Source organism: Pelmatolapia mariae, linkage group LG23 (assembly GCF_036321145.2).
Source record: "Pelmatolapia mariae isolate MD_Pm_ZW linkage group LG23, Pm_UMD_F_2, whole genome shotgun sequence".
NCBI lineage: Eukaryota > Metazoa > Chordata > Actinopteri > Cichliformes > Cichlidae > Pelmatolapia > Pelmatolapia mariae.
The window spans coordinates 11,736,569-11,762,061 of NC_086246.1; the positions used below are offsets into that span (position 1 = coordinate 11,736,569).

The window sequence follows — 25,493 nt, forward strand, 5'->3', positions numbered from 1 at the left end:
AGTCTGTGGTTGGATTTATTTGGCCCCTCAGTGTAACCTATAGCAACAATTTCAGTAAAAAGCTATGCATGTTAAACACTCAAAATATTTCAAATATTTTTCTTTGATTCTCTACAGCTTTTTTACTCCAGGAGGAACGGGTTTTGAGGCCTTTATTAGCTCAGCAGGTGTGCTGGTTGTGGCCGTATGCACAAAGAAGGAGTATGTCACAGTCATGCTGCCTGATTACTGCTTCTGTGACTCTCTCTGGGTGAGTCAGATTCAAATGATGTCATTTCTTTGCTGAAAGGGTAGTACCACTGAAAAATACGTCTCCAGAGCACATGAATACATCAGCATTTATCAGAGATGAATCAGAAAGATGTGTAACACCCTTGACTGTTCCTTGAGTTAATAAATCCTACAACACAAAGATTATATGTGTAGAGTATTTATTTAGATGAATACTTCATTTGGACCTCTTGTGGAGTTGTAGTTTAGGAAGTTGACGCCTAACGGAGGTGTTTGAATTTCTGTCCACAGCACAGCATCGGTGTGGTGCATGTGCCTGGAAAGAGGCCATTTGGACAGAGTCTAGTCCACATTTATGTGGATGGACAGCAGAAACTCTCTGCCCCCCTCAAGTACCCGACCATGACAGAGGTGAGACCTGAACCAATCAACTTATCTGTCACAACACCTAAATTTTACAGTTTGTGAAAATATTTTTGCTGTCTTATATTCTTTCTGTTTTCCACATTCTTCTGCTTTACTCTTCCTGCAGCCGTTCACCTCCTGTTGCATCGGCTCAGCAGGCCAGCGCACCACCACTCCTCCACCCTCCCAAATCCCAGACCCTCCCTTCTCCTCGGCCACCACCCCTACCACTCGCTCGTCACTGGGCGGCATCCTGTCCCCTCACACCTGGGGAGGCCTCCTGGGAGGGAAGCCTGAGTCTGTGACTAAGCTAATCTCAGCGGGCACTCAGGATAGCGAGTGGGGAAGCCCCACGTCCCTGCAGGGCCAGCTAGGAAGTGTCATGGTGTTTCATGAACCACTGCAGCAGAACCACATAAAAGCCATCTGTAGTGCTGGTAAGTGATGCGAAATTATGGAAGAGGTGCAATATTAAAAATAAATGTAAAGAAAAAAGAATTGAACAAGAATGTGGTTTGAATCAGTTTTATAACTTAAGGTTTTTTCTGCACAGGTCCAAACTGCATCTCTCCATTTAAAGCCCAAGAATCAGAGCTTGGGGACCTTTCAGCCAAATTGTTGCTGCATTACTCACCCAAGGTGCTTACTGTGATCACTGTCTCAGCCACGCCTTCTTAGAATCAGCTAGCTGTGTGTAGCAGCAGATGAGATTCTCCGGGGTTACATCACTGCCTTTTGTTTGTGTTTAGCTGAAACTTTACCTGCTAACTAAACAAAGTCCTTTTGTTAACAGGCCTGCAGAAACCCCATCTGCCTGGACCTGTCTCCAAACATGCTCCACGGACGCCTGACAGGGAACAAAGTCGTTAACTGGGATATCAAGGTGGGCGGAAACTGCAACTCGTGCTGTCATGGAAAAGTTTTATGGCCAGTGGAGTATTTGTGCTTGTATTGCATGGATGTAATATACACACTATTTTAATATGAACTGAAGGTCCTTCTAGAAGCACATCTTCCCTCTCAGCAGCTATTTTTAGAATGAAATCAAGGCCAATGATGCTTAAAGTTTATTAAAAAAAGAAGAAGAATTGAATTAATGTAAAATGTGGCTTGGTCTTTAAAGTGCTTTGATTGGTTGGTGAAACTAGAAGAGTTCTACCTAAATGCCGCTGTGTTTGATGTGCTGCCTGTGGGAGGGTAACTTTGGACAGTGCCTGAAATGATTCTCCTTACACATTCTGGAGTTTGTGTGTGAAAACTGGTCAAATCATATAGAATGTTTGGTAAGTTTGTCCCAAAATAATGTTTTAAAAGCTTTTGTCCACAGACTTTCCTGAGGATATTATGACTTTGGCTCAGTCCACAATGCTGACATCAGTCTCTGACATATCCCAACAGAGCACTTGAATAAATTTAATCCAAATCTGTGTTCTAGAGAACAAAAAAAGCTTTTAGGTATGAAAAGTAAAGTGCCTTAAATCTGTAGTTTTTATATTGACCACTAGGGGGAAGGCAGGGGTTGGACAACCACCATCTTTAGTGGTACTGAATTTTCAGCTTTCTTTTTCAATTCTGAGCACCACACGTCCCCCTACTAAGCTCTATAATATTGATCTTTGGCAGGACATGATCAACTGTGTGGGTGGCCTGCCAATTCTCTTCCCAATCCTGGAGCAGTTGGCTTTCGTGACTCCTGATCAGCAGATGAATGATCCCACAGCTGGATCTGATTTCATCACCCCAGATGTGACCACACCAGCCGATGGCGATTGGGTCATTCTCCCATCTAACAGGTCTTCAGGTCTGTTCTGATACAACTGTCAAATCCTTGTCATGAAACAAACAATTGTGTTAATGGGCAGAATAAGGAAATAAACTGAGATACATTTTCTACCTCAGAGGCCCGTCTGGAGAAGAATCTGGTAGCCACATTCCTGTTGGTGCTGAAGCATTTTCTGCAGAGACACCCAATCAACCAGGAGAATCTGCTGTACTTACATGGCGTCGGGACATTGGGAGCCCTGCTACAGAAGGTCTTGGTTTAAGCATGATTTTGCATATGGCTAATTTGGGTGGATACATATTTACAATTAAATATAAAACCAAGTTCATTCTGCAAATTGTGACTTTCTGTATTTACAGTTTTGTTTTGTTTTTTCTACACTTGGCTCTGCGTGATGTCAGAGAGAGGATATGCCTAATATGGTCATCTCAGGCACGCATGTCTGTCAGTGAGCACAGAAGCTCCACCCACCTGCAGTTTAAGCGTCCTGTTTATAAGGGGCAGCAAATCAGGTGGGCTGGACCAAGGTCCAGATAAATAAGGAATATTTTGAATCTCTTGTCCAAGAAAACATCCAAAGATAAAAAAACAAACAAACATATGGAGCTTGAAATGAGCAGAATAGCCTCCCTTTAAAGAATGTCAAATTTTCTGGTTTTGGTGAAAGTAAATGCATTTCATCTTATGTTAGGTTTGAGCATATCCTGTCAGCATTCCCTTTAGTATGGAGGGATGGTTTAAGAGTATTTTTGGTGCAAAGTGTCCATTAGATTTTATTTCAGGCAGTACATTAATTAAACTAGGCTGTGCCCAATGACCATGAGCCTCTTTTGTTTTTCATCCTGTTCAGTATGGATTAGTTTGACTCTAAGAGCTTACAGCTGAGGAATTCAGACTGTCTGGCTGACATCATTTGATTTCTGATACAAAGGACCACGTATTCTTTATAATTATTTCACCTCAGATCCTTTTTGTCCCTGTCTGTTGCTTCGTCTGTGTTTGTTCCTTGTCTGTGTTTTTGTCCTTTTGTTTCCCCCTTCATGTGCTGGTTCTTTAATCTTCAGCTCTCCAATCCAAACCCTCCTTTTCCTCCTCAGTCTTTTGTCTGGTGCAAGTCCCTCTCTATTTATTTACTTAGCGAGGAGACTGAGTCAGCATTTACACCAATGGAAAATAAAAGCCTCCACAGAGACCGAGATAAAATGAAAGTGTCTTAGATGTGGTAACAGTTGCTCTAGGCGATGTAACCACACCCTTTAAATGGTATCCAAATAATCCACTAATATGCTTACTTCTTCCCTTATCTGTTTATGGGTACTGAGTTATGGGTGTCACATGGCTATATAGTGGCCTGATAACAAGCTTCTCTTTGTTTCTTAAAAGGTGCATTTTCATATTATACATGTAGTCAACTGTACTGTGTTTCCTCTGCATGTCATCATTTTTCATGGGTGTCTGAACATGTTTGTGTTTGAGTTAATAGTTATGTTTGTGTGTGTTTAGCTGCCAGCTGGGCATGTTGGCGTCAGCGTGCTGGTTGCTGTGCAGCTCCTGATAGAACAAGTGACATATGAGAAGAATCAAGCTCTGCTGCAGCAGCTTCACACGCATCTGCTGTTCAATTTCAACATCTGGAACAAAGGGGACTTCCCGCTACGCATAGGTTAGATCTATATGTTTGTATTTGTGTGCCTTTGATAAATGTTTCACTACACTTGATTTTACAGTTTCTCATCTAATTTTACACAACAAGGTATTTAATACCAGGGTCACAAACGCAGCTACTCTACATTTGATTCATGCGCTGTTCATGTCCTGTAACTCTGAGCCAGACCAAGGAAGCAGAGCCAAGCTCAGCTAACAATCCAGGCACATGAGCTGATCTCGGTGCACATTAGCTGATTGTTCAGCTATTGCATGTCATATTCTTCCTATTTAAGGAACTTTAACTTTAACTTGCATGCAGTTGCTGCTGCCTCTGCAAGCTACTTTGCAACACACCTCAACCCTAGACTTTCCATTTCATACCATTTCTGGCTTAACCAATACATTTTTCCATGCACAGACTTTACTTGTATTGGCAGACACAAATATATATATTTTTCTTTGCTTTATTATTGTCAGGTAGCCTTACTGCTGCTGTCTGCCTTTTGGCTTTCCATATTTGCATCGGGAACATAAGCTTCACACTTTATCTTCAGTAGTTTAGCCTTCATTGGTCTGGCTGTTTTGACTAAAGAAGCTCTGACAGAATTGTCAGTCATATTCCTTTCAGATTAGAGTTGAAATTGTAAAGTGTATGTTTGTTTATTTTTGTTTGGTTGTTTTTTTGTCTTCTGCAGAACTCATATTTTGAGTCTCATAAAATGTTTGAGATTTGATACTCATAGCAACAGATGATATCAGCAGTGTCCAGTGAAATAAGATCTTATGTGAAAGTTAAATACTGATGAAAATGCATTAAAGATGTAAAACAGTGGGTCTTCAGAGTTTATGCTCCTTAATGAGACAGATCTTGTGCTCTTTATTTGTAATGCAGGTCATATCCAGTATATGTCCACTGTCATCAAAGACAACAGGAAGCAGTTCCGGAAGAAATATGGAGTTCAGTTTCTGGTGGACACCATACGCCTCTATTATGGGTAAGACTCCAGTGGGGAGTGGGTGGGGATCTGTTTGCCAGGCTTTGAACTGATTGTCATTTCTTCCATATTTTAGGAAGAACACTAACAAAGAGAGTGACTTGAGCGAGGATGACGTTCGGACCATCCGCGCATCTCTGTGCAGCCTCATCAAGTACTATATTAGTAAGGGCATGTCGCAGGAGGAGATGCAGAGCATTCTGGGATACATCGCTGCCATTGGAGACGAAGATCAGGTTAGATTTAGAATTTTATAGTTGAGGTCCAGTTTTAGCATCATTCAGCTTAATAGGCTTGTCCTCAGGAAAAACCAATACCCCCCCCCAAAAAAAAATATGGAAAATGGAGTACTGCATCCACCAAGAACAGAAGGTTAATCCTTTCTCAGCCTTACAGTGAGCCAGTCAGCAGTTTTGTTGGATCATAAAGACTGAAATATATCAGGTCAGCATCTTAAGAAATTTGGAGTAGGTCATGTTATTATTAACGTCTGCTTGCCAGGTGACCTATAAATTGTGAAACTGGATAATCCCAACAATGTGCCATTTAGAGGATTTCGGTGTGAAATGAGAGGAGCTTCCACTGCAGGATTTGGTGTTTCCCAATGAGACCAAAGTGCAGGGATGCCTGCACAGGAAGCACTACACTCATTTCCCACCTGGCAGCTGTTCTGCCGGCCTCTCTCTTTCTCTCTGCATTATTTTTAAACATTTTCCTCTCAGTCAGCATTACCCATCAGCAGCTGTTAGCTGACACTGACATTAACCGTTTTCCTTTATGACTCTCGGCAGATAACCCTTTCACTGGACTTGTTTTCTGTCAACAGTTTGGTGATTTCCATTCACTGTTCTCGTCAAACCTCCTCCTCTCCCCCAATTTTTGAGTCCCACTTCATTTAAGAAAACTTAAAAAGCTGTATGTGGAAGGTTACATCACCTCCTGTGAGCATATGGTCAACATAATCAGATGATCCAGGCATCTGCTCCCTCACTTTCTTATTTATGTCGCACTTAATTAATTTTTTCTGTGAACATTTAGATTTTTTTAAAGAGTATATCTAAAGATAGTCCTCAGTGAAATCAAAACCCAGCTAAAAGCAGGCTTCAAAAGTGTTATTGGGTATGTACGGTTTGTAGTATAGTTTATAGCAGATAGCTTTGCTACCAATGTGAAACAGCAAAGGTTCACTTAAAGCAGAAATGAAACGTATCTAAACCAGCAGACGATATGAAAATTGAAAGTATATTACAAAGTCTTTACTGGAAGATGTGATGGGTGAACTGTGGTTGTTTGTTTTGCAGCTGTGTGCTCTGCTGGAGTTGTTGCTGAGCCTTCTGCAGAGCAGCCCAGCCAAAGACCAGCTCTTCCTGCTCCTCTTTGAGCCCACGGCGGCCGACTCCTGCTATGCTCTCCTCCTCAATAACAAACACTCAGATCGACTCCGAGAACTTGTCTTTAAGGTAGGTGACAGAAGCCTCATTAAAGCCATCTCAGTGTCTTAGCATAGACTCACAGTCATCAGTGTTGATTGTAACTTAATATAGTAAGGTGTTTCTAAATAGAAATAATGCATCATGGTGATAAGAAAGGCAAACTTTGAAATTTGCTGTTTTATATTAAATAATAAGGTGAGAAATGGATCTTATATATAAAGATAAACTAATATCAGTGTCAGACATCAGCTGATGCATGCTAGCACTGACATCAGTGAAAGCCAGGTGAGCCAGGTTTGTGAGGTTGGCCTTCCTGATCTGATCCTGTGCTCTGTTTTGTCTTGGAAAACACTCATGCACATTTTTGCGTGTACATGCTGTTTGTGCATGTAGCCGCCATGCTTGTTAATGTGACATTCTGAGAATTCACCAGTACTACCGAAAAGGAATATCCTACATCCGTTACAGCACAGTTACTTTAAAAAATGTTCAGAATCATTGATTTGTGTGTTTCTCCTCCGCTTCTTGCAGTTGTTTGAGCGAATGTTGCGCTGCGACCGGGTCTATGAGAAAAATAAGCAGCGACTGCGGCTGAGGGAGGCGGGTTACTCCGGTCTGTCGCTGCTCTTCTCTGAACTTCACATCACTCCCACCCTGATCCGCTGTCTCCTTAACCAAGTCCTCCATACAGGTCAGAGCTTGCTTCAGTGCATTTTAAAAATTTGTGCTTTTTTTTTTTTTCTTTCTTTAGTAAGAAAACAAGTACACATACAGGAACATAAAGGATTGGCATAATGCATAACTTGGTTATTCTTTAAAAACAAAAGCACTGTGGATTATACTTTTACGCTGATAACACACTGGTGCTAAAGGCAAAAAGCATTTATATGGAGACAGGTAAAGATTACTTTGGACAGATTGGTGGGGTACAGGCTATACATTTCGGTCACTGAGAGGAAATAACACATTAGCACTTCAGTGAACCAACCAATACTGAATATACTTGGATCAATGTAAAAGCATATGTGTCTACAATCTGCAGATCAAGTGGTAAACTACAAGGACCTGATGGCTTTGGTCCAGCTCACTCACCGGGCCGGACCCAGCGTGCGACTCATCGTCTGCAAGAGGGTGAGGGAACACCTGCACTTAAACCTGCTGCACTCACACCATTCATCATATTTATTAGCAAATTAGCACACAGGAAATGACTGAAGGTCCTGCAATCAATGCACAGTATCTAATCCTTTGCACAATATTTTCTGTTTCCTTTTTCTGTTTCTCTTCATACCTTATTTCCTTTTTATTTATTTAGTGATAATAATAATGCGTGTCCTCAGTTTAAGCCTGGAAAATTCCAGCACTCACTGCCACTATTTTCGCCTCCTCCACACATTTAGATCAGTGCATTATACTCACATCCATGTGAAAACATCATCAGCAGAGAGAATACAGTGATGAATGATTTAGTTTAAAATAATTATTGAACATTAGTAGATCAATAACATATGAACAGCTGAGAGTAAACAGTTATAACTTCTTTAGTTGCCCTGCTGTTACAGGCAATGATAAAACATGGTATATGATCTCTGTATAGCAACTACACACATTAAACAAATCTCGAGCGTTGCCTTCTTTCATCTGCAAAATCTAAGTGCATGCATTTGTGCCTTCCAGCCTGGAAGTCACAAATGCTTCCATTTGAAACATTTTATTATCAGGTGTTCTTAAGTTCCCTGAAAAGCCTTCAGTGTGCATTTATATGCCACTATTAACTTTTGTCTACTCTCTCTTGTAGTTTTGTGTTTTGTCTCGTTTGTTTTCTGTTTGTGCTCTCTCTTTGCTTCTCTTTTCTCTCTTCTCTTTCCCTTAACCCTCTGACCAGTTGCAGAAGATGGCTGCGCCTCCCTGAGCCTGGTTCTGCTGGAGGTTTCTTCCTGTTAAAAGGGAGTTCTTCCTCCCCACTGCCACCAAGTGCTTGTATTCTGGGAATCATCTGATCGTTGGGGCGCTCTGTTATACTGTAGGGTCTTTACCTGAAAATTTAAGTGCTTTGAGACAATTCATCTTCTTAACTGACAATACATTAATAAAAACACTGTTATGTCTATATGTTCTGTTCCCTGAAGGAAAGGAACGACATACAATATATATTGTATGCAATATCACGGTCTGTATGACCTGTGCTGACATATGCATGGGCCTGCCTGCACAGCCTGTCATCATGGTTACCCCTAACCATTCACCAAGCCCAAGTGTGCTGCAGGGGAACCTGGTGTTGTATCTCATTCCTCTCTTTCAGGGAACAGAAGGAAGTTATAGACATAATGCTCTTAGCCTTAACAGTCAGAGTTAAGGCAGTTTGAACAACTTTACAGTTGTTCAAACTGCGTTCAAACTGGAAAGTGAGTGTGTTTCCAGCCAGAGGAAAGCTTTTTGAATGTTCCCTAGAGAACCTGGGTTCTCTGGAGCACCAAGCAGGAGCGTAACTGTCTAGATGGGCCAAAATGCAGACACCCTTGTCACTTAGGGGAGTTAATTCTGGCTTGACCCCGAGACTGGTTCTGCTCAAGTTTCTTCCTGTTCAGAGGGAGGTTTTCCTTCCCCCTGCCCCCAAGCGCTTGCTGGCTTGCTGCATTATCTTCCTTTTTGAACTGTGATGGGGTCATAATTCACAAAGGAACATAATTCCTCAATAGCTCTGGACTGATTGTAATCATAAGGTTGCAGTCAGGTAAGTGTTTAGTGAGGTAATGTGATGTTTAAAAGCCTTAATTCAAGTTCTTTCTATCTGTAACTTACAGTTACAGTTTGCCTTTGAAGATTTTTGTTTTGTTTTTTGTCATCTTCAAAGTTGAATCTGCTACCTCCTCTGCCTTTAGGTGTACCAGCTGCTTCAGTCCCAACAGGATGCTGCTGCTCAGATCTCAAAGCAGCAGTGTTGGCAGGACACCCTCATGCGGCTGTACCTAAGGGGCGAAGGGTCCTTGACGCTGCGTAGCTCAGATACTGTCAGCACCTGCAGCCTGGAGCTGAGCCGGACCAGCGGCGGTAGCAACCGTCTGGAGCTGCCGTTGGAGAGGAGGGCACGGGCAGGTAGCGCCGGGCGCTTGGACCGGGTGGAGGATGACCGGATCAGCATAAGTGATACCCGCTCTGTGGACAGCCTGGAGAACGGCGATGTCATCTCGCTGTTGGATACGCCGTCTTCCTCTGCCTCCACTGAGCCGCAGCCCCACGTCAAGCCCTGGGTGGTGGGAAAATCAGGGGGCTTGATGCTGGATTTGTCCCATCTGCAGGCATATGAGGGTGGAGAGAGCGGCAGCCAGACACCTGGGAGCATGCCCAGCACACCCTCACCACTGGAAACCTCGAAGCCTTTCCCAGGGAACTCCGGGGATCGAGAGGCAACTTCCTCCCTCACTGAAGACAGCTTCCTGTTTAGTGACAACATCTCGCTGGGGGAGTCTTTCAACAATGTTGAGGTGATCCTTCGAATCTTCTACACAGCTTTGCACTTAATTTAAATTGAACATGTTATGCTTTTGCTTATTTTTCCAATTTAAAAAAAAAAAAAAAAAAAAAAAAAAAAAACAAGCCCCAGAAAAAAATCAATAAGGAATATTAAACTGGGGATCCTGCAAAGCTGCTATATCAGAGCCCAGGAATAAAAAAACAACAAGTCCTCAATTAGTCCATCTTTCACTATTTATTGATATTCCTACAGTCTCTGCATTCAGCATCAAGCCTATTGGCCTCTATTAAAGACATGAGAGACTTTTAAACTGGCTCAGAGATGTTGTGTTTTAATTTTAAGGCTCCAAAATCTTAAGCAAACATTACTCAATCAGGAGAAAATGGTTCCCTTTTTAGGGGCTAATGTTCAGCGGCTTTAGTGACTGTTAACCGCACAGCGCTTGTGTGTGTGTGTGTGTGTGTGTGTGTGTGTGTGTGTGTGTGTGTGTGTGTGTGTGTGTGTACGGGTTCGTACTATCCTGGTGGGGACCAAAATCTGACTTTTACTATCCTGGTGGGGACTTTCTGCACCGTGGGGACCAAAATCCAGGTCCCCTCGGGGTTGAAAGCAATTTTCACACTCAAAATGCGGTTTTACTGTCAGGGTTACAATTAGGTTATGGTTAGGTTTAGGGTAAGGGTTAGGGTTAGGCATTCATTTTTAATGGTTAGGGTTAGGGTAAGGGGCTAGGGAAAGCATTATGTCAATGGGATGTCCCCACGAGGATAGCAAACCAGACATGTGTGTGTGTGTGTGTGTGTGTGTGTGTGTGTGTGCGTGTGTGTGTTCATTGTAATAAAGGAGCAAATGGTCAGCCTGAGTAACAGTTTTAATATGCCCAGATTTAATTTGTTGTTACATCTATTCTGTCTTTTTTTTAAAAGTGTTGGCTTGGCTTTAGGATTCATTCAAATATTGAGGTACAGGAAGAGAATATGTTAAACCGGGGGTCTTGCCACACAGTCTGGTCCAGTACATTTTGTTTGTTGCATTTTCTTCATTCTGGTGAAGAAAACACAAAAATCACAAATGCGCACATTTTTGGGGGACATGTCCCCTGTATCCCTTTTTAAATCTACATCTTTGTACAGAGTGACAGCACAAACTGTGGCTGCTTGCATCTCCTCCTAAAATTCTCTAAAACAGAATTAAAGAACCGGAGTCAGGGTGCAGGAAGCGTCTGTTCCTGCAGAGGAATAGTAATGACGCAAATGCCAACAGATGGTCCCTAAGGTAAACATGCAGTAGTGATGTCAGTCGGTGGAATCTGAGTGCAAACTGTAAATGAAAACCTTCCATCAGTCATGGATCTGATTATTCGATTGAATCCAATTATCACTTGCAAATTTTCAAAACAACTGATCTCAACCTGCAGTCCAATGGTATATGGTAGTCAGTATTCTGATGTTAATGCTAGTAAACAGCGTGAGCTTCCGACTCACTGAGTGAAATGTCACTGTCACCTCAGGGTGCCCACCGCTGACTTTTATCTAATAAGCTTTTTTCCATCACTTCAGTGTCTCACTGCAGGGAAGAGCAGAGAGAGACAACCTGTCTCTTCCCACGGCAGGATGCTGTCAGTTAGAACCTCTAATTTGACATTTTCAAAGTGGTATATGGAAAAAGAGTCGCTGCTTAATCTTAAGCCTGTTTCACAAACCGCTACTCAGTTTACCCAGAATTCATTGTCCAGTAGTCCTTACAGATAATTAATGGCTGAAATACTTTAAATATCTATGTGTAGTCCAGACTATTCTGAACAGCATAAAATTTGGAAACTATCTAATTAATCTGCCATCAAAGGAGGGTCATAGTGAAGCTGTAGGAAGGTTGGAGAAAAGCTTGAAAACATTAAATGGTAAAATAAAAAGTACTCTTGCACGTACGGAGCACAACGCTAAGGCTGCTTAATTCCTGTTCACATTACGTTCTGTTACATGGGCTGTTACACTCTCCATTAGATGAATAAAAGGCACTTTATTTAATAATCTAATCTACTGTAATTTTGTGTTCTTAATACATTTTGCTGAACGCGAATTCTGGAAGCTTATGTGGGGATATTCATCTTTAAAGACATTTAGCATGTCAGTAAACTACACGTATATCTCTGGCTCATGTTGTGATTGTCATTTCCGCTGTGGCCTTTAGTAAACCTGAGTTTGACCCTCCTGATCTAATGACAGCTCTCTCTTTCTTTGGTCTAATGTCACCCCCTAGCGTGCAGAAGAGGAGCTGTGCAGCATGTTGCTGGAGATCATCCTGTGTGTGATGTGGCGAGGAGTCGAGGGCTCCGATGATTCAGCGTGGCTGGAGCGTGGTCAGGTCTTCTCTGCTCTCACCAAACTGGGAACTGCCAATGAGCTGCTCCTTCATGTTGACCAAATCAAGCTCAGGTCAGCCTTCTATTTGAGTTTTAACAGTGCTGGGCAAAGTCGAAGCTTAAAAAGTGTTGAATGATCTCCGTGCGCTCTCTTTCTCCTCTAGTCTGATGGAGCGCATGTTGGAGTGGGCGGTGAGCGACAACCGAGAGGCTTCAGCTGCTACGCTACCGCAGCACACCGAGAATGCAGTTCGCCTGCTTCACATGGTACAAGACTTCCTGCAGGCAGAGGGTCTCATCAACCCAGCACTGTGGACAGAGAAGGTGCTGGAAGAGGCGGTGACGTTGATGGACAGCCTCATGGTGTGGTACTCCTCTGGCTCCCAGTGGTTCCAGCTCTCCCAGGTTGGACTGAGACTGCTCCTGGGCTTCATGGCTCAGGAAGACCCAGAGGTGAACCTTTTTTGTTCAGTGCTCCATCGTCATACTGCATCGCATGCACACACAGTAATAAATAACCTTTGTCCCAGGTGTGTGCCATGGCCACCGCCAAGCTTAACGGCATCCTGCAGACCAAGGAGATTTCCAGCCAGGACGAGGCATGCTACCTGCTAGGGAAGGTGGAGGGAATTCTGCGGCGCTCCATCCAAGAGCAGACCGAGGAGATGTACTCTTTCCTGGTTCCACTGCTGCGAACGCTGCTCTCCAAAGTCCACCGCCTCCTCTACATGGAGCTGCACCTGCCTCAGCTGCCCGACACCAACGGGAGCCCCTCCTTCTTCGATGACTTCAAGCTTTACTGCAACTCACCCGAATGGCGTGTCTACCTCGATAAATATGTAGGAGATTAGAATATAGTGCTGCTGTTGCTTCAGGACAAAAATGAAAGAGTTACTGATTTTGCCTGTCTTTTGTCTGTCTTCAGATTATTCCGTACATGAAGCAGTATGAAATCGAGATGTTCAGTCAGGGCCACGAGACCATGGCTCTGTACTGGAAAGAGTGCTACGAGACCTTCATGGTCAGCCTGCATAAGAGAGAGCGGGAGAGAGGAGAGAGCAAGATCCGCTTCCAGGTTAGCTGGCATGTTTGTGAATTGGTGATGACTTCAGAGAGCTCCTCTTTGTAAAAAGTCAAAATTCTGCTGTCTCTCAGGAGCAATTTGTGGAGCCTTTCTCACGCCGTGGCCGCCAGGAGAACCTCCGCTACAACAGCATGTTGAAGCAGCAGCACAGCCAGAATAACGCCACCCTGAGGCAGTGGAAGACAGCGCGGCGGGGTCTGGTGTGTGAGAGAGGGCCCTGGGCTGACAGGTACTGATTTCAACTCTTGTTCTTCCATAGTATGGTTGCTGTAAAACAAATGCTCTCAATATGAGCTTCAGGCTCAGTTTAGTTATAAAGACGAAATGGAAAGAATGACACTGGTATGAGGGGGGGAAAAATATAAGTGCATGAATAGAATGGAACAAGATTGGTTTAAGTTTAAGTGTGATTTGGAGGTATTTAAAGTCTCCTATGTAACATTTTTAACAGGCACCAGGATGAGATGCACTGGAGGGTATCGAGTGCTGAAAACTACTCCCGCATGAGGCTGAAGCTGGTCCGTAACTACAACTTTGATGCTCACAGAGAGGCCAGTGCTCTGAGAGACAATCTGGGTGAGATAGCATTTCTTTTTCTCTCTGAAATATCTCTCTCTGTTTAGACGAGCTCCTGCCTCTTGAGTAGTCTCTGTAGAGAAATGTAGGCTTGAATATTTTCGACTTTAGAGTCTCTGTTTGGGAGCAGGCGCTGCTTCAACAGAGGCATCAGTGGGTGGATGTAACGTTAGGGGAAAAGTGTGTGTGTACAGTATATCATGCTGATATCACTTGCGATAAACAGATTAACAGAAACAGATATGAGAAACAAGTCGGCGTCCTTCTAAAAGCAGGTCTCTTATGCAGCCATCTTTTAAATCCATGTGTTTTGAAGCTATTTTGAACCTTAGCTTTGTCCCAGTGTAGTGCATACATACATGCTTGCATAGGATTAACAGCTCCGTCCCACCAGAGCAACACAGCTGCAGCTTTGCTGTGCACATACATCACTGCAGCATCATAGGTTTACTTCTCAGCTGTTTTTGGGGACACGAGCAGGGCAGCAGATTCCTATTCAGCCTCCTCTGGGCCCATGTTGTCTTCTTAAACAGCGTCTCTGAATAATGTCAGATATCATCTTGGTCTTTGTCTGCCTTTGAGTAGTTCCTCTTCAGAGATGATGGGTTAGTTTAAGCACCACGTGTTTTGTCAGATTTGTGGAACTAAGAGTAAAAAACACTGATGTTGTTATTCTAGGGCTTAATCTTAAAATAAATCCTTCCAATTTGCATTTTCGCCCAGACAAAGTATATGAATGGTTATATGGGAACCCCAAAAACAAATTGCGTACATAAATCTGTAGAGGTGAGCTAACCCAGTATGGTTTTGTCATTTGATGGCCCTTGACAGGAGAGCAAAGACGCTGATTTTCAGCAGTGCTGCATAATATTAATTTGCCGCCTCAGTTTTTAATTTCCACCCGTCTCACTTGCTTTACTCAGGTGTCCATCAGCAGCGTTTAAACCCAGAGTCTCTGCTGTTGGAGGCCGTGAAGCAAGTCAAAGTTAGCGACCTGGAAGATGACATCCTGGAGCTGCCAGAGGACGACCCTGTTACTGCCAACAACCAGTCAGTCACCAAATAATGACTGTCGATCAACAGAACATATTCACGTGTAGATGTGCTGAGTTATTGAAAGGCTTTCTAAGCAACATCCCACTCTGGTTCCTGCAGGGTTGAAGCAGATGAGGCGGGCCAGAAGGAGAAGCTGGTGTTGTGGGAGGATTGTGAGCTGGTGACGATAGTGGACGTGGTTCCCGGCCGCCTGGAACTCACCACACAGCACATCTACTTCTATGATAGCAGCCAGGAGAAGGAGGAAGGTGAGGAAGCACAGGGAGAGAGAGAGAGAGAGGTGGAGGCCAAAAAGAGAGAAAGACAGAACAGACTTAATGCTCGATGTGTCATTTTTTCCCCCCCAAAGGAGTGGGTCATGACTTCAAATGGCCTCTGTCGCAAATCCGAGAGGTCCACCTTAGACGTTATAACCTGCGGCGCTCAGCTCTGGAAATCTTCCTAATTGACCAAACCAACTATTTCCTCAACTTTAAAAAAGAGGTGCTGGCACACAAGTGTTATTTTCTATGAGCAGCAAGTAAATTAGTCAAAGGAAAAAGTAGGATACTAACTGTGTGTTTTTATTACAGGCCAGAAACAAAGTCTACAGCCGCATGTTACTGCTGCGATCCCTCAACCTATATGAAACCCGCTCTCCTCAGGAGCTCCTCAAAGCCTCCGGACTCACACAGGTCAGGACACAGTAACAGTATCAGCCTTCTTACACAAACTCTGCAGCTTCTTCTAAAAGACCAAAGCCCAACAGTGTCTTTTACCACTGAGGAAAAAATCACTGAAATATTTTTTCATTTAAAATATGAATTTACTTAAATTTGATAAATAATTTGATGTTCTCACATGAGAGAACATCAAGCTCTGTCTGCAGAGAACAAAGGGTTCTTGGGTAACATTGAGTAGAATGAGCTCACAGGATTTGTGTCTTGGTTTTGTCACAGAAATGGGTGAACCGAGAGATTTCCAACTTTGACTACTTGATGCAGCTCAACACGATTGCCGGCAGAACATACAATGACCTGGCTCAGTACCCAGTGGTACGTTCATCACTCAGTACAATACTGTACAGCTGTGAAACCCATGAGCCTGCATTCTTGGTTCATTTCATTTCCGTTCTGACCGAATCATTTGTGGCCCGTCTGTTTAGTTTCCCTGGATTCTAGCGGACTACACCTCAGAGGAGCTGGACCTTTCTGATCCTCGGGTATTCAGGGACCTGTCAAAACCAGTCGCTGTGCTTAATGAACGCAACGCAAAGGCGGTTAGAGAAAAGTACGTTTCACTCTCGTACTGAATTAACATCCAAATGTTCTGACGAGCATCTTGATCATCGAGAGCATTAACTAACACATTAAATGTGTCCGTCAGGTATGAAAGTTTTGAAGACCCAACAGGAACCATAGACAGGTTCCATTATGGCACCCACTACTCTAACGCTGCCGGCGTGATGCACTACATGATCAGGGTGGAGCCCTTCACGTCGCTGCACATCCAGCTACAGAGTGGACGGTAAATGTCTCATTATACATGATTTATTTTTCCATCCTCTTTCCTCTTGTTTATGTGCATTTATCTGTGTGGATGTAGACTCTATAATAGCATGAAAGCCTGCAGAGCTTAATCTGTACCACCCTGAATGTATCAGGTTCGACTGTGCCGACCGTCAGTTCCACTCCATCCCAGCCACATGGCAGACCCTCATGGACAACCCCAACGACGTGAAGGAGCTCATCCCTGAGTTCTTCTACTTCCCAGAGTTCTTAGAAAACCAAAATGGTGAGATTTCACTTTTTGGTGTATGCCGAAATCTTTTCAGATATTACAGCTACCACCAGTTTAAATGTAGTCCTTATTGTGCTCTGTGTGGCTGTCAAACACAAATACGATTAGAGATATAAGTCAGAAAACATTCAAACTCCTCGTGCTTTGTTCTCGTTGTCCTTGCAGGATTTGATCTGGGTCGCCTGCAGATCTCCAAGGAAAGAGTAAATGATGTTGTTCTGCCCAAATGGGCCAAGTCCCCTGAAGACTTCATCTACAAGCACCGCAAAGCTCTGGTGAGATGCAGTTTTACTGCCACTGCCGTGTGATGTCACTCCGTAGGGATCATTCCCACAGCAGAGACTCCCACAGTGCAAACATCACAGACTGACTGTTTCCAGACAATAGTTGAGTTAGCTGACATATCGTGATGCTTCTTAAAGCTGCTTTAAATAGATCATATAGATTAAACAGATGGTGATAAAGCACCTAGAAGCACAACATTTTAAATCTAACTCAACTATCAGTCATTTGAAAGCATGCAGAAGGAAGGCAGTAATAGTCAAAAAGTTCCAGGTAAAAATCAAACATATGTTTCTTGTATAAGAAAGAAATGATGCAGTACTCGATTACCTGTGACTAAAACCTGTAACTGCAGATGGACACTATCTGCTTTGGAGTGTTTGGGTTGTAATCGCAGTTTTTCTGTTACAGGAATCAGAGTATGTGTCAGCCCACCTCCATGAGTGGATTGATCTGATCTTTGGTTACAAACAGAAGGGCCCTGCAGCGGTGGAAGCCCTCAACGTCTTCTACTACTGCACATATGAGGGTAACGAATCCACAGCAGCCGTCGGGCTGCCACATCTCAACGACTGTTGCGTTAATAAGTGCAGTAATTTATTAGTATTAAGAGGATGGTCTGGGTTTGCAGGGGCGGTGGACTTGGACGCCATCACTGATGAAAAGGAGCGTAAGGCTCTGGAAGGCATGATCAGCAACTTTGGTCAGACACCCTGCCAGTTACTCAAGGTGCAGACTCACTCTGGCATCTGTTAGTGAATATCTTCTCTTCTCAGTCTGATATTTGAGTTTGTGTGCGTGTGTGTCTGTGTTTAGGAGCCCCATCCAGTGCGCCTGTCTCAGGAGGAAGTGGAGAAAAGGAAAGCTCAGTTGGACTCGTGTCCTCTCAGCATGTTCGAGCACCTCAGTGACCTCAAGTCCTTCTTTGTTGAGGTATTAGCTCAAATAAAATAAAATAGTGCAGTTTCTTTCCTAACATGTCAGGTGCTGTGAGCTAAAATTTGACCAAACGTATTACTGTGTTTTTATGAAGGGCATCAGTGACAATGTGCCGCTGGTTAAGGTTGTGGTCCCAAAGAATCAGTCACATTCCTTCATCACCCAGGGGAGCCCAGACACCATGGTGAGCCTTGATTTTGTACTTGGCTTTTATGGTTTTAGAAAAGAATCAAGGACAGGTGAAGAGGAATGACTGATCAGTGGCAGTGATGCCTTTGTGGTGTTCATGCTGTCTGCAGGTAACGGTGAGTCAGAACTGCTTGGTGGGGACCCATGGGTGGCTGCCTTATAACAAGAACATCTCCAACTACTTCACCTTCATTAAGGACCCCACAGTTTCTAACACCAAGTAAGGACACTGCACCATCATCATAGGCATATCATATCATCAAAAGTCAGCATGTCTGTTTATACTATAAAGCACTTTTACTGGGTTTGACTCTGGTGCTCACTTCATTTAGAATGGATTTGCATGTCCTGCAAGGCAGTGGGCATGGTGGTCACTGTGCAGTTATCCATGGATCACCAGGGTGTATAATAATAATAACAATAATAACAATAATGGAGTTTATTTGTGTATACTTCTCAAAACCAGCATTTCAAAGTACTTCCCAGAAACGGTGAATAAAAGAACAAACTAGGAGGACAGGTTCATGTGTAATAGTACGACCCATAACCTAACTATAAGAGACACAAGCAAATTTATTTTATGTAATATAAATTATTGTATATATATATTTTATAATCTAATACTTTAGCCCAGTTTCATCAGCTTGCACAGGGCTCTTAAGTATAAAAACAAACAACTAAATGTTGGTAATATAACATGAAATACATATTTTAATAGAATGTAACATCTGCATTTTTCTTTACCTGTAATTGGTGAAACACCATGGCAACAGCAGGCAGTGAGCAAATCAAGTAACGCCCTTTATATCTAGATGGATGGATATTCTGCCTGTAGCGTGATCTCTGTCTTCTTGTCATCATCTCCTCACAGAACCCAGCGCTTCCTTTCAGGACCCTTCGCCCCCGGCGTGGAGGTAACCGCTGGATTGTTTGTGGTCTCCCATGATGGAAAGTTGCTCTTCAGTGGTGGGCACTGGGACAACAGCCTGCGGGTCACTTCACTGGTTAAGGGAAAGACTGTAGGACAGCACATCCGGCACATGGGTAAAGAAGGAAAAGTCTTTGCTCGCACCACATTGAAAACTATGATAACAAACTCAGTCCTGCCCTCACTAGGTTAGGTTTGTAAGGTCGAGGAGCAGGCGTGTGATTGGATAGCTTCTAAATTGAGAGCTTCTAAGTTGTTCTAGATAGCAAGATGGTAAAAAACCTGAAAAAGTGATTATCAACCCAAAAAGAAACAACCACTGGTCAGGTGTATTGCTGTATGTGAATTTTTTTTTATTTTTGTTTTAACCTCTGCTTTTTTTTTTTCATCTGTCCTTCAGACATCGTGACCTGCTTGTCAACAGACCACTGTGGCATCCATCTGATCTCTGGCTCCAGAGACACAACCTGCATGGTGTGGCAGGTTCTGCAGCAGGTTCGCACAGAAACACACTTACAACACGTTATTACTCTGAATTGTCATTGCACAGTCATACGTTTTATAATCCTACAACGGAATTCGAGTACTTTCCCACATCGGTGGAAAAAGCAAGTCAAGCACAGTAAATAAATACCATATGTACAGAATAAAATGTACACAGTATGTGCAGAAATAAGAAAATAAAAGTGCAAAAATAAATCCTAATAAGGAGCTATTAACTAGAAACTGTTTGTGACTTCTTGTCAAAGTTGGATTTAGTTTTAATTCCAGTTTGAACCTAAGAATTAAAACAGTTCCATGATTTCACTTTTTAACAGAAAATGCTGATTAAAAATTAAATTCCTCCATGTTTCCCCATTCACTCGAAAGATTGGTTCCTTTTGTTGCAATATTAACAAAGTAAGTAGGCGTCAATCATTTCTAGGTCAGCGAGTTATTGTAGATTTATGAATAAGAGCTTTATTGAAGTGTATGCACATGTTTTAACAGCTAAATAGAGACTTAGAGGGCTTGCATCACCTCTTTTGGTTTGATTGTGGACTTGTCTTTATGCCAGGGTGGAGCTCCTGTTGGTCTCCATCCCAAACCTATTCAGGTGCTGTACGGACACACGGACGAGGTGGTGAGCGTCAGCATCAGCACAGAGCTGGACATGGCTGTATCTGGAGCACGGGTGAGTCTACACGCCTGACTGCTGCTGAGGGCCTGCAGCTGCTTTTCATCTCATCCTGTCTGGTCATTTGAATTGTAATACCACCGTGAAAATGTGAGAATGTGTGAAAAGCTATTCTAATCACATTCTGAGTCAATGAGCTGGAAAAAGGTTTAGTGCTGGAATTGTGAGTCTTTGAAGACGGGCAGACCTGAAAGGTTTGAACCCCCCCAAACTAAACATGTGCATTACTTTGAGCTTTGTGCTCTTTTCAACAGGACGGGACGGTGATCATCCACACTGTGCGCCGGGGTCAGTACATGCGCTGCTTGCGTCCACCGTGCGACAGCTCGCTGCCGCTCTCTATCCTCCACCTGGCTGTGTCCTGGGAGGGTCACATGCTGGTTCACACCTGTCTGGAGGGCAAAGCAACACTCAAGGTGTGTGCACATTTTAAGTTTTTAGGCTAACACACAATCTAAAAGGTGGGTAGGACTCTCTGCACATCTCTACATGTCTGTTTTTTTTGTTTTGTTATCCACGGTGACCAGATCCTTGTCTCTGACAGTCAGAGGAGGCCACAAACCTATAAGCTGACTCAGACCTCTACATTTAAATAAATATAAACTAATAATTACAATACAGTGCACGTGAAACGCAGAACAAGCCACCATGGAACAGACCTAATCTGACCAGTAGACACTTAAATATCACATTGATAACTGTGCTTACACTAGTAAGTATGTGCACAGGTGAGAAGAGGGGAGCGTGAGAAATGCAGCGTTTCAAGTGCATATGTGCTTATATGTTGGTTTATAGTCAGACTTCTTTATATTAAATCTGAATTCAGATATATAAACTCCTTTGACCTGCAGTTAAAGTTTTAAATGTTCTTCTGTTCCCCCCTCTTGCCAGGATAAAAACGCCCTCCACCTGTACTCTGTAAATGGGAAGCACCTCTGCAGCGAGCCTCTGATGGAGCAGGTGACAGACATGTGTGTTTCTGGGGAGTATGTAGTCATCGGCAGCGAGCAGGGATACCTGTCCATCCGTGACCTCTACAGGTAAACTTATAGAAACAATATTGGTTATTTTGAATCAACATTAGCTGTTAGTATTTGGCTCTTCCACCAGTTGTTTTGTTTTATAAAGCCTTTCATCGAAAGCTTTGAAGAGTAGAGGCCTTTGTGCTTTAGCGTTTTAGCTGTTTCGGAGCATAACAAGCGACACCGTCTAAAATAAAAGTTGCTCGCTGGCAGCTGCGCGTCCTACATGCATGGAAAGGTTACAGATATTAACCTCGAGCTTGTTTCTCCTCCGCAGCCTGTCTCTGTGCGCAGAGCCCATGGCCATGAGGGTGCCAGTGTGCTGCGTCTCAGCCACCAAGGAGCAGAGCCACGTGCTGGTGGGACTGGAGGACGGCAAGCTGATCATCGTGGCCGTGGGCAAGCCGGCGGAGGTAAAGAACTCGCTGCGGAACTACATCGCTCAGAGCCTTGAGGGATCGCCGCTCATGGCGTCCCCCCTGCTGGCCCCGCTCCGCGCTCGTTCACCAACACGCCTGCTCCACCAGCGTGACCAACTGGTGTTCAGCCCCACCTCCACCTCCCACAAACCTTAGCAAGCTCTAGTGCCGTGCATCCCCTATAACACTTTTATTGCTATAGATTCAACACACACACACACACGAGACCTGCTGCACATATACCCCACGTTGACCTTTTAACCCACAGTCACCTGTTCTTCTCAGGGATGGCTGTCTCACACAGTCATATGGCTTCCTCACAAACAACTACACAGGCACACAAACACATCTGAGCCACATTCCTTCAGCCACTAGAACCACAACTGTGAAATCGAAGCGACTTTTTGTGTCCACCTCATTCTGTGTTTTTGTTTCTGTTTTGTTTTTTCTAATACTCGACATCTGTGCAAAACTCCATCCGATGCTGTCTACCTGAAGTGTCATTACATTCTGTGTTTTGAGTGTGCTCTACGGACTATAACAAAAAATGCTGTGAAACAAACTAATTAACGATTCTGCAAACTCAAGCCATATTTACAGTGTAGCTACAATCGAATAATCACTAATCCTGTGCCACACTGGCTTAATATGCTATGTTCATGTAAATAGTGTGTTAGCACACATGTAGGAGGTTGATCCAGACAGTCCCCCTTGGAATCACTGCGCCTTCCTGTTTTTTATCTTTTCCATTCAAATTGACTCGCACCAAAGTGACTCGAGCTTTAATTTGTTTTTCTTTGTTTGCCTCACTAGTCATTTAAGCTCCAATGAACTAATCGATCACTCATGAATCATGTTACCCCCTCACCCCCCTCCCCCTGTTTCCTTTGACTTCACGCTTTTCTTTCCCCACTCCCCCCCCCCCTTCCTCCGCCTCACTTCTTCTTCCACCTCCTCCTCCACTCTTCCCAGATGCGTTCGGGCCAGATCACACGGAAGCTGTGGGGTTCCAGCAAGAGACTGACTCAGATCTCCTCGGGGGAGACGGTGTACAACACCCAGCAAGACCACAACTGACCCGTTCCCCGCCTGTCCCCCGAGCCCTTAAACCATCCCCTTCAAGCACGTCGCACATTGTCATTTCATATCCGAGCAGATTCTTTCTCCCATCACCTCCCACGGTTTTATCAGGGGGTAGGTTTTGGGGTGCAGGAGCACCACAAAGCCTGCATGCCCACATGTGCATTTGAGTGCTCTTGCTTTGGATTGTGATCACATGGCGCTGGCGCCGTGGTTCCAATGCAGAAGTAGCGCCAGCCTCAGCAAAACCACACCACTGCCCACTTCTCGCACACGCCACAGCTGCCCTCGTCATCAGAATCTTTACTACAGTCAGCCTCATTTAACGGTTAACTAACTGTTCTCTTGTATGTATGCAGGGATGGATGGATGTGTGTTTGCACACAGTTTTGCTGTGTGCTATTTGAAAATATTGTTTCAAGTGGCCTTTTTGCTCCCCCACCCCCTCAGTTAGCCTTAGGTGCAGACACTCGGCCTGTGATCTGCAGGCCAGGACGATTCATGGTTGCCTCAAAGCTGCCACCACGCAGCCTTATGCAGTAAGACGGCTCCACCACTCACAAGACCAAACTGTCTGCATTTTTCTATCGTTTTTATATACCCGTGTGTGTGTGTGTGTGTGTGTGATCTTTTAGTGATGTTTTATTGAGAGTTTGGTTTATGTGTGTGTATGTCTGTGTGCGTGCGCAGCAGCTTGGCATCTGTTCATATGCATGGTATTTTGGTTTTGAGATTAGACAAGAAATAGTGATGCAGAAGTCACTCAGTTTTTTGTTTGTTTGTTTTTTCGTTTTTGTATTTACATTTGGGGTGTAGCTGACGTTTTTTGTTGAGAAACATTAGAAAAGGTGTTCAAAGGTACTTTTTGTAGTCCCCCCCTCCCCTTTCCAAAGTGTAACTAACAGTTTCACCACTAGGTGGCAGTGTTTTTTACCAAATATTATAATTTTAACATTGATATTAAAATTGATGCACCGTTTCCTCAAGAGGCATTGCCTGGTTAAACGATAAAATAATGACTCGCTTCATCACCTCGTGGGAAAATTGGTTGAGATCTCGTGTAAACAAATCCATTCACATTCTGTTGGATGCTTCAGTTAATTTTTGTTGATTGCTTTAAGCACGGGATTTTACAAAAAGTACTTTTAATGTTTTGTCATTAGCATACATTTAAGATCTAGTTTTGTAAATAAACAAAAACACTACATTCTCAATCACAACAAGCTTCGACATGAAGACTTATCACAGCAGTGCAACGAAAAACATCTATATAACATCACATTTCTCTGTGCTTCATTGAATGTTTTTAAGTTACTTGAATCTGTTTCTATTCATAAGTGAAAGTAGCAGTTTTTTTCACACATTGTCTCATGAGTGACATATTTAAAAACTATTCTAACTGTTTAGAAATGAAGGAGAAAGTAGAAATCCTCAAGGGCTTTACGAGATGTCAGTGTTATCAGCAATACAGCTCCTTCATCGCATGCCTGTCGGTGCTTCCTTTCCTCTATTTCTGTCCAGCATGCCTCGCTCAGTCAGATCCTCTATTTTCCAGTCTTCCTATGGCTAAACTGGGACTGTAAATGGACTCCCTCTCTTCCCCTTCTGAATGCCTTTAGCTCTCATCATTGCCTCAAACCCCATCCCCCTTTTATTATTTGTGCTTCTCGCTCGTTTTCCTGTTTATTTTAAAATGACTGATTTCAGAGTTTTCCTTGTGTGGGGCCTCAAGAATGTTTGGGTCAACTGGGACAAACGTGCATGTGAATGTGATTACATTACTCTGTAATATACCGCAGTATGAAACTGCTGTGTGATTCATAATTTTGCACCATACCTGAGCGAGTGAGTGTGCGAGTGAGAGTTTATTTTCTGTTGCCAAATGTTTTTTATTCCTGTCTGATTCTGTGAACTTTTGCAGCCCTGTGGGTTTGGCACTGGGCACAGAGTCGCTCTAACGGTTATCTCTCTTGTTTTTTTTTCTGATTTTTGTATTTTGTTTTATTTAAATGTCAGTTTGGTGGATTGCAAAGACCAATCTGTGTCCTCCTTTAAGAGATTTCTGTGAAAGGTGCACAAAATGTTCTATTAATGCAGTTTATTTTTCTTTTGTTTATTCACATTTTTCATTCAAAGACCACTGTTTGAGTTATTCCACGACTGCAACAGAGTGCCTTTTATCCCAGCGTGGTGTCCACATAGAGCTAGATTTCTCCTTCTCCTTCGTCCCAAACCTTGTTGTGAATCAAGTGAAAGCAGCATTCCACACATTAGTCCGTCGCAGTTGCACCGGGAACCAAGAATATGGGACTTCCAAGAAAAATCAAAGTACTATTTTGTGTCTTAGCTACATTCTCTGTAACTGTCACCAAAATGGATGTGTGTATATCTGTGATTATTTATGAATACAGTATATAATGTACAGCATGATTTTTATTTTGGCGTCGTTAAAATGTACTTTTGCACTTTCCAGGTACTAAATTGTAACAGATTGTTTTAACTTTGCTCCCTAATCTGTAAAAACTGCTTTGTATACACAAGTGGAAAATAATCATTAAAGTCTTGTCTAAATTCAAAGGACTTTTTACTCATTTCTTAGGGAATAAACTTATAGGAAGAAGAAACACACAG

General features: G+C 43.2%; 1 protein-coding gene across 3 annotated transcripts in view; it reads left to right on the forward strand.

The window, feature by feature from the left end:
• The window catches only part of nbeal1 (neurobeachin-like 1), a 55,744-nt gene extending 30,305 nt beyond the window's left edge, over window positions 1-25,439 (forward strand). For 2 of the 3 annotated variants that reach the window (XM_065469740.1, XM_065469741.1), the window contains 41 exons: window positions 118-250; window positions 523-642; window positions 764-1,073; window positions 1,190-1,275; window positions 1,430-1,519; window positions 2,260-2,437; window positions 2,536-2,669; window positions 3,923-4,082; window positions 4,959-5,061; window positions 5,138-5,297; window positions 6,363-6,521; window positions 7,026-7,185; window positions 7,537-7,625; window positions 9,377-9,979; window positions 12,229-12,404; window positions 12,496-12,784; window positions 12,862-13,170; window positions 13,257-13,406; window positions 13,487-13,644; window positions 13,867-13,991; window positions 14,915-15,041; window positions 15,147-15,295; window positions 15,397-15,530; window positions 15,620-15,721; window positions 15,986-16,081; window positions 16,192-16,316; window positions 16,413-16,553; window positions 16,690-16,820; window positions 16,992-17,101; window positions 17,520-17,637; window positions 17,740-17,837; window positions 17,925-18,041; window positions 18,142-18,231; window positions 18,347-18,456; window positions 19,108-19,280; window positions 19,565-19,659; window positions 20,222-20,338; window positions 20,596-20,757; window positions 21,233-21,381; window positions 21,641-21,776; window positions 22,755-25,439. In XM_065469740.1, coding sequence (XP_065325812.1) covers window positions 118-250; window positions 523-642; window positions 764-1,073; window positions 1,190-1,275; window positions 1,430-1,519; window positions 2,260-2,437; window positions 2,536-2,669; window positions 3,923-4,082; window positions 4,959-5,061; window positions 5,138-5,297; window positions 6,363-6,521; window positions 7,026-7,185; window positions 7,537-7,625; window positions 9,377-9,979; window positions 12,229-12,404; window positions 12,496-12,784; window positions 12,862-13,170; window positions 13,257-13,406; window positions 13,487-13,644; window positions 13,867-13,991; window positions 14,915-15,041; window positions 15,147-15,295; window positions 15,397-15,530; window positions 15,620-15,721; window positions 15,986-16,081; window positions 16,192-16,316; window positions 16,413-16,553; window positions 16,690-16,820; window positions 16,992-17,101; window positions 17,520-17,637; window positions 17,740-17,837; window positions 17,925-18,041; window positions 18,142-18,231; window positions 18,347-18,456; window positions 19,108-19,280; window positions 19,565-19,659; window positions 20,222-20,338; window positions 20,596-20,757; window positions 21,233-21,381; window positions 21,641-21,776; window positions 22,755-22,859 — 6,277 coding nt within the window. In that variant the 3' untranslated portion in view covers window positions 22,860-25,439. Of the gene's footprint in view, window positions 1-117; window positions 251-522; window positions 643-763; window positions 1,074-1,189; window positions 1,276-1,429; window positions 1,520-2,259; window positions 2,438-2,535; window positions 2,670-3,922; window positions 4,083-4,958; window positions 5,062-5,137; window positions 5,298-6,362; window positions 6,522-7,025; window positions 7,186-7,536; window positions 7,626-9,376; window positions 9,980-12,228; window positions 12,405-12,495; window positions 12,785-12,861; window positions 13,171-13,256; window positions 13,407-13,486; window positions 13,645-13,866; window positions 13,992-14,914; window positions 15,042-15,146; window positions 15,296-15,396; window positions 15,531-15,619; window positions 15,722-15,985; window positions 16,082-16,191; window positions 16,317-16,412; window positions 16,554-16,689; window positions 16,821-16,991; window positions 17,102-17,519; window positions 17,638-17,739; window positions 17,838-17,924; window positions 18,042-18,141; window positions 18,232-18,346; window positions 18,457-19,107; window positions 19,281-19,564; window positions 19,660-20,221; window positions 20,339-20,595; window positions 20,758-21,232; window positions 21,382-21,640 lie in introns of all 3 variants that reach the window. The other variant, XM_065469739.1, reaches the window with a different exon arrangement.
• Window positions 25,440-25,493: the final 54 nt, after the last annotated feature.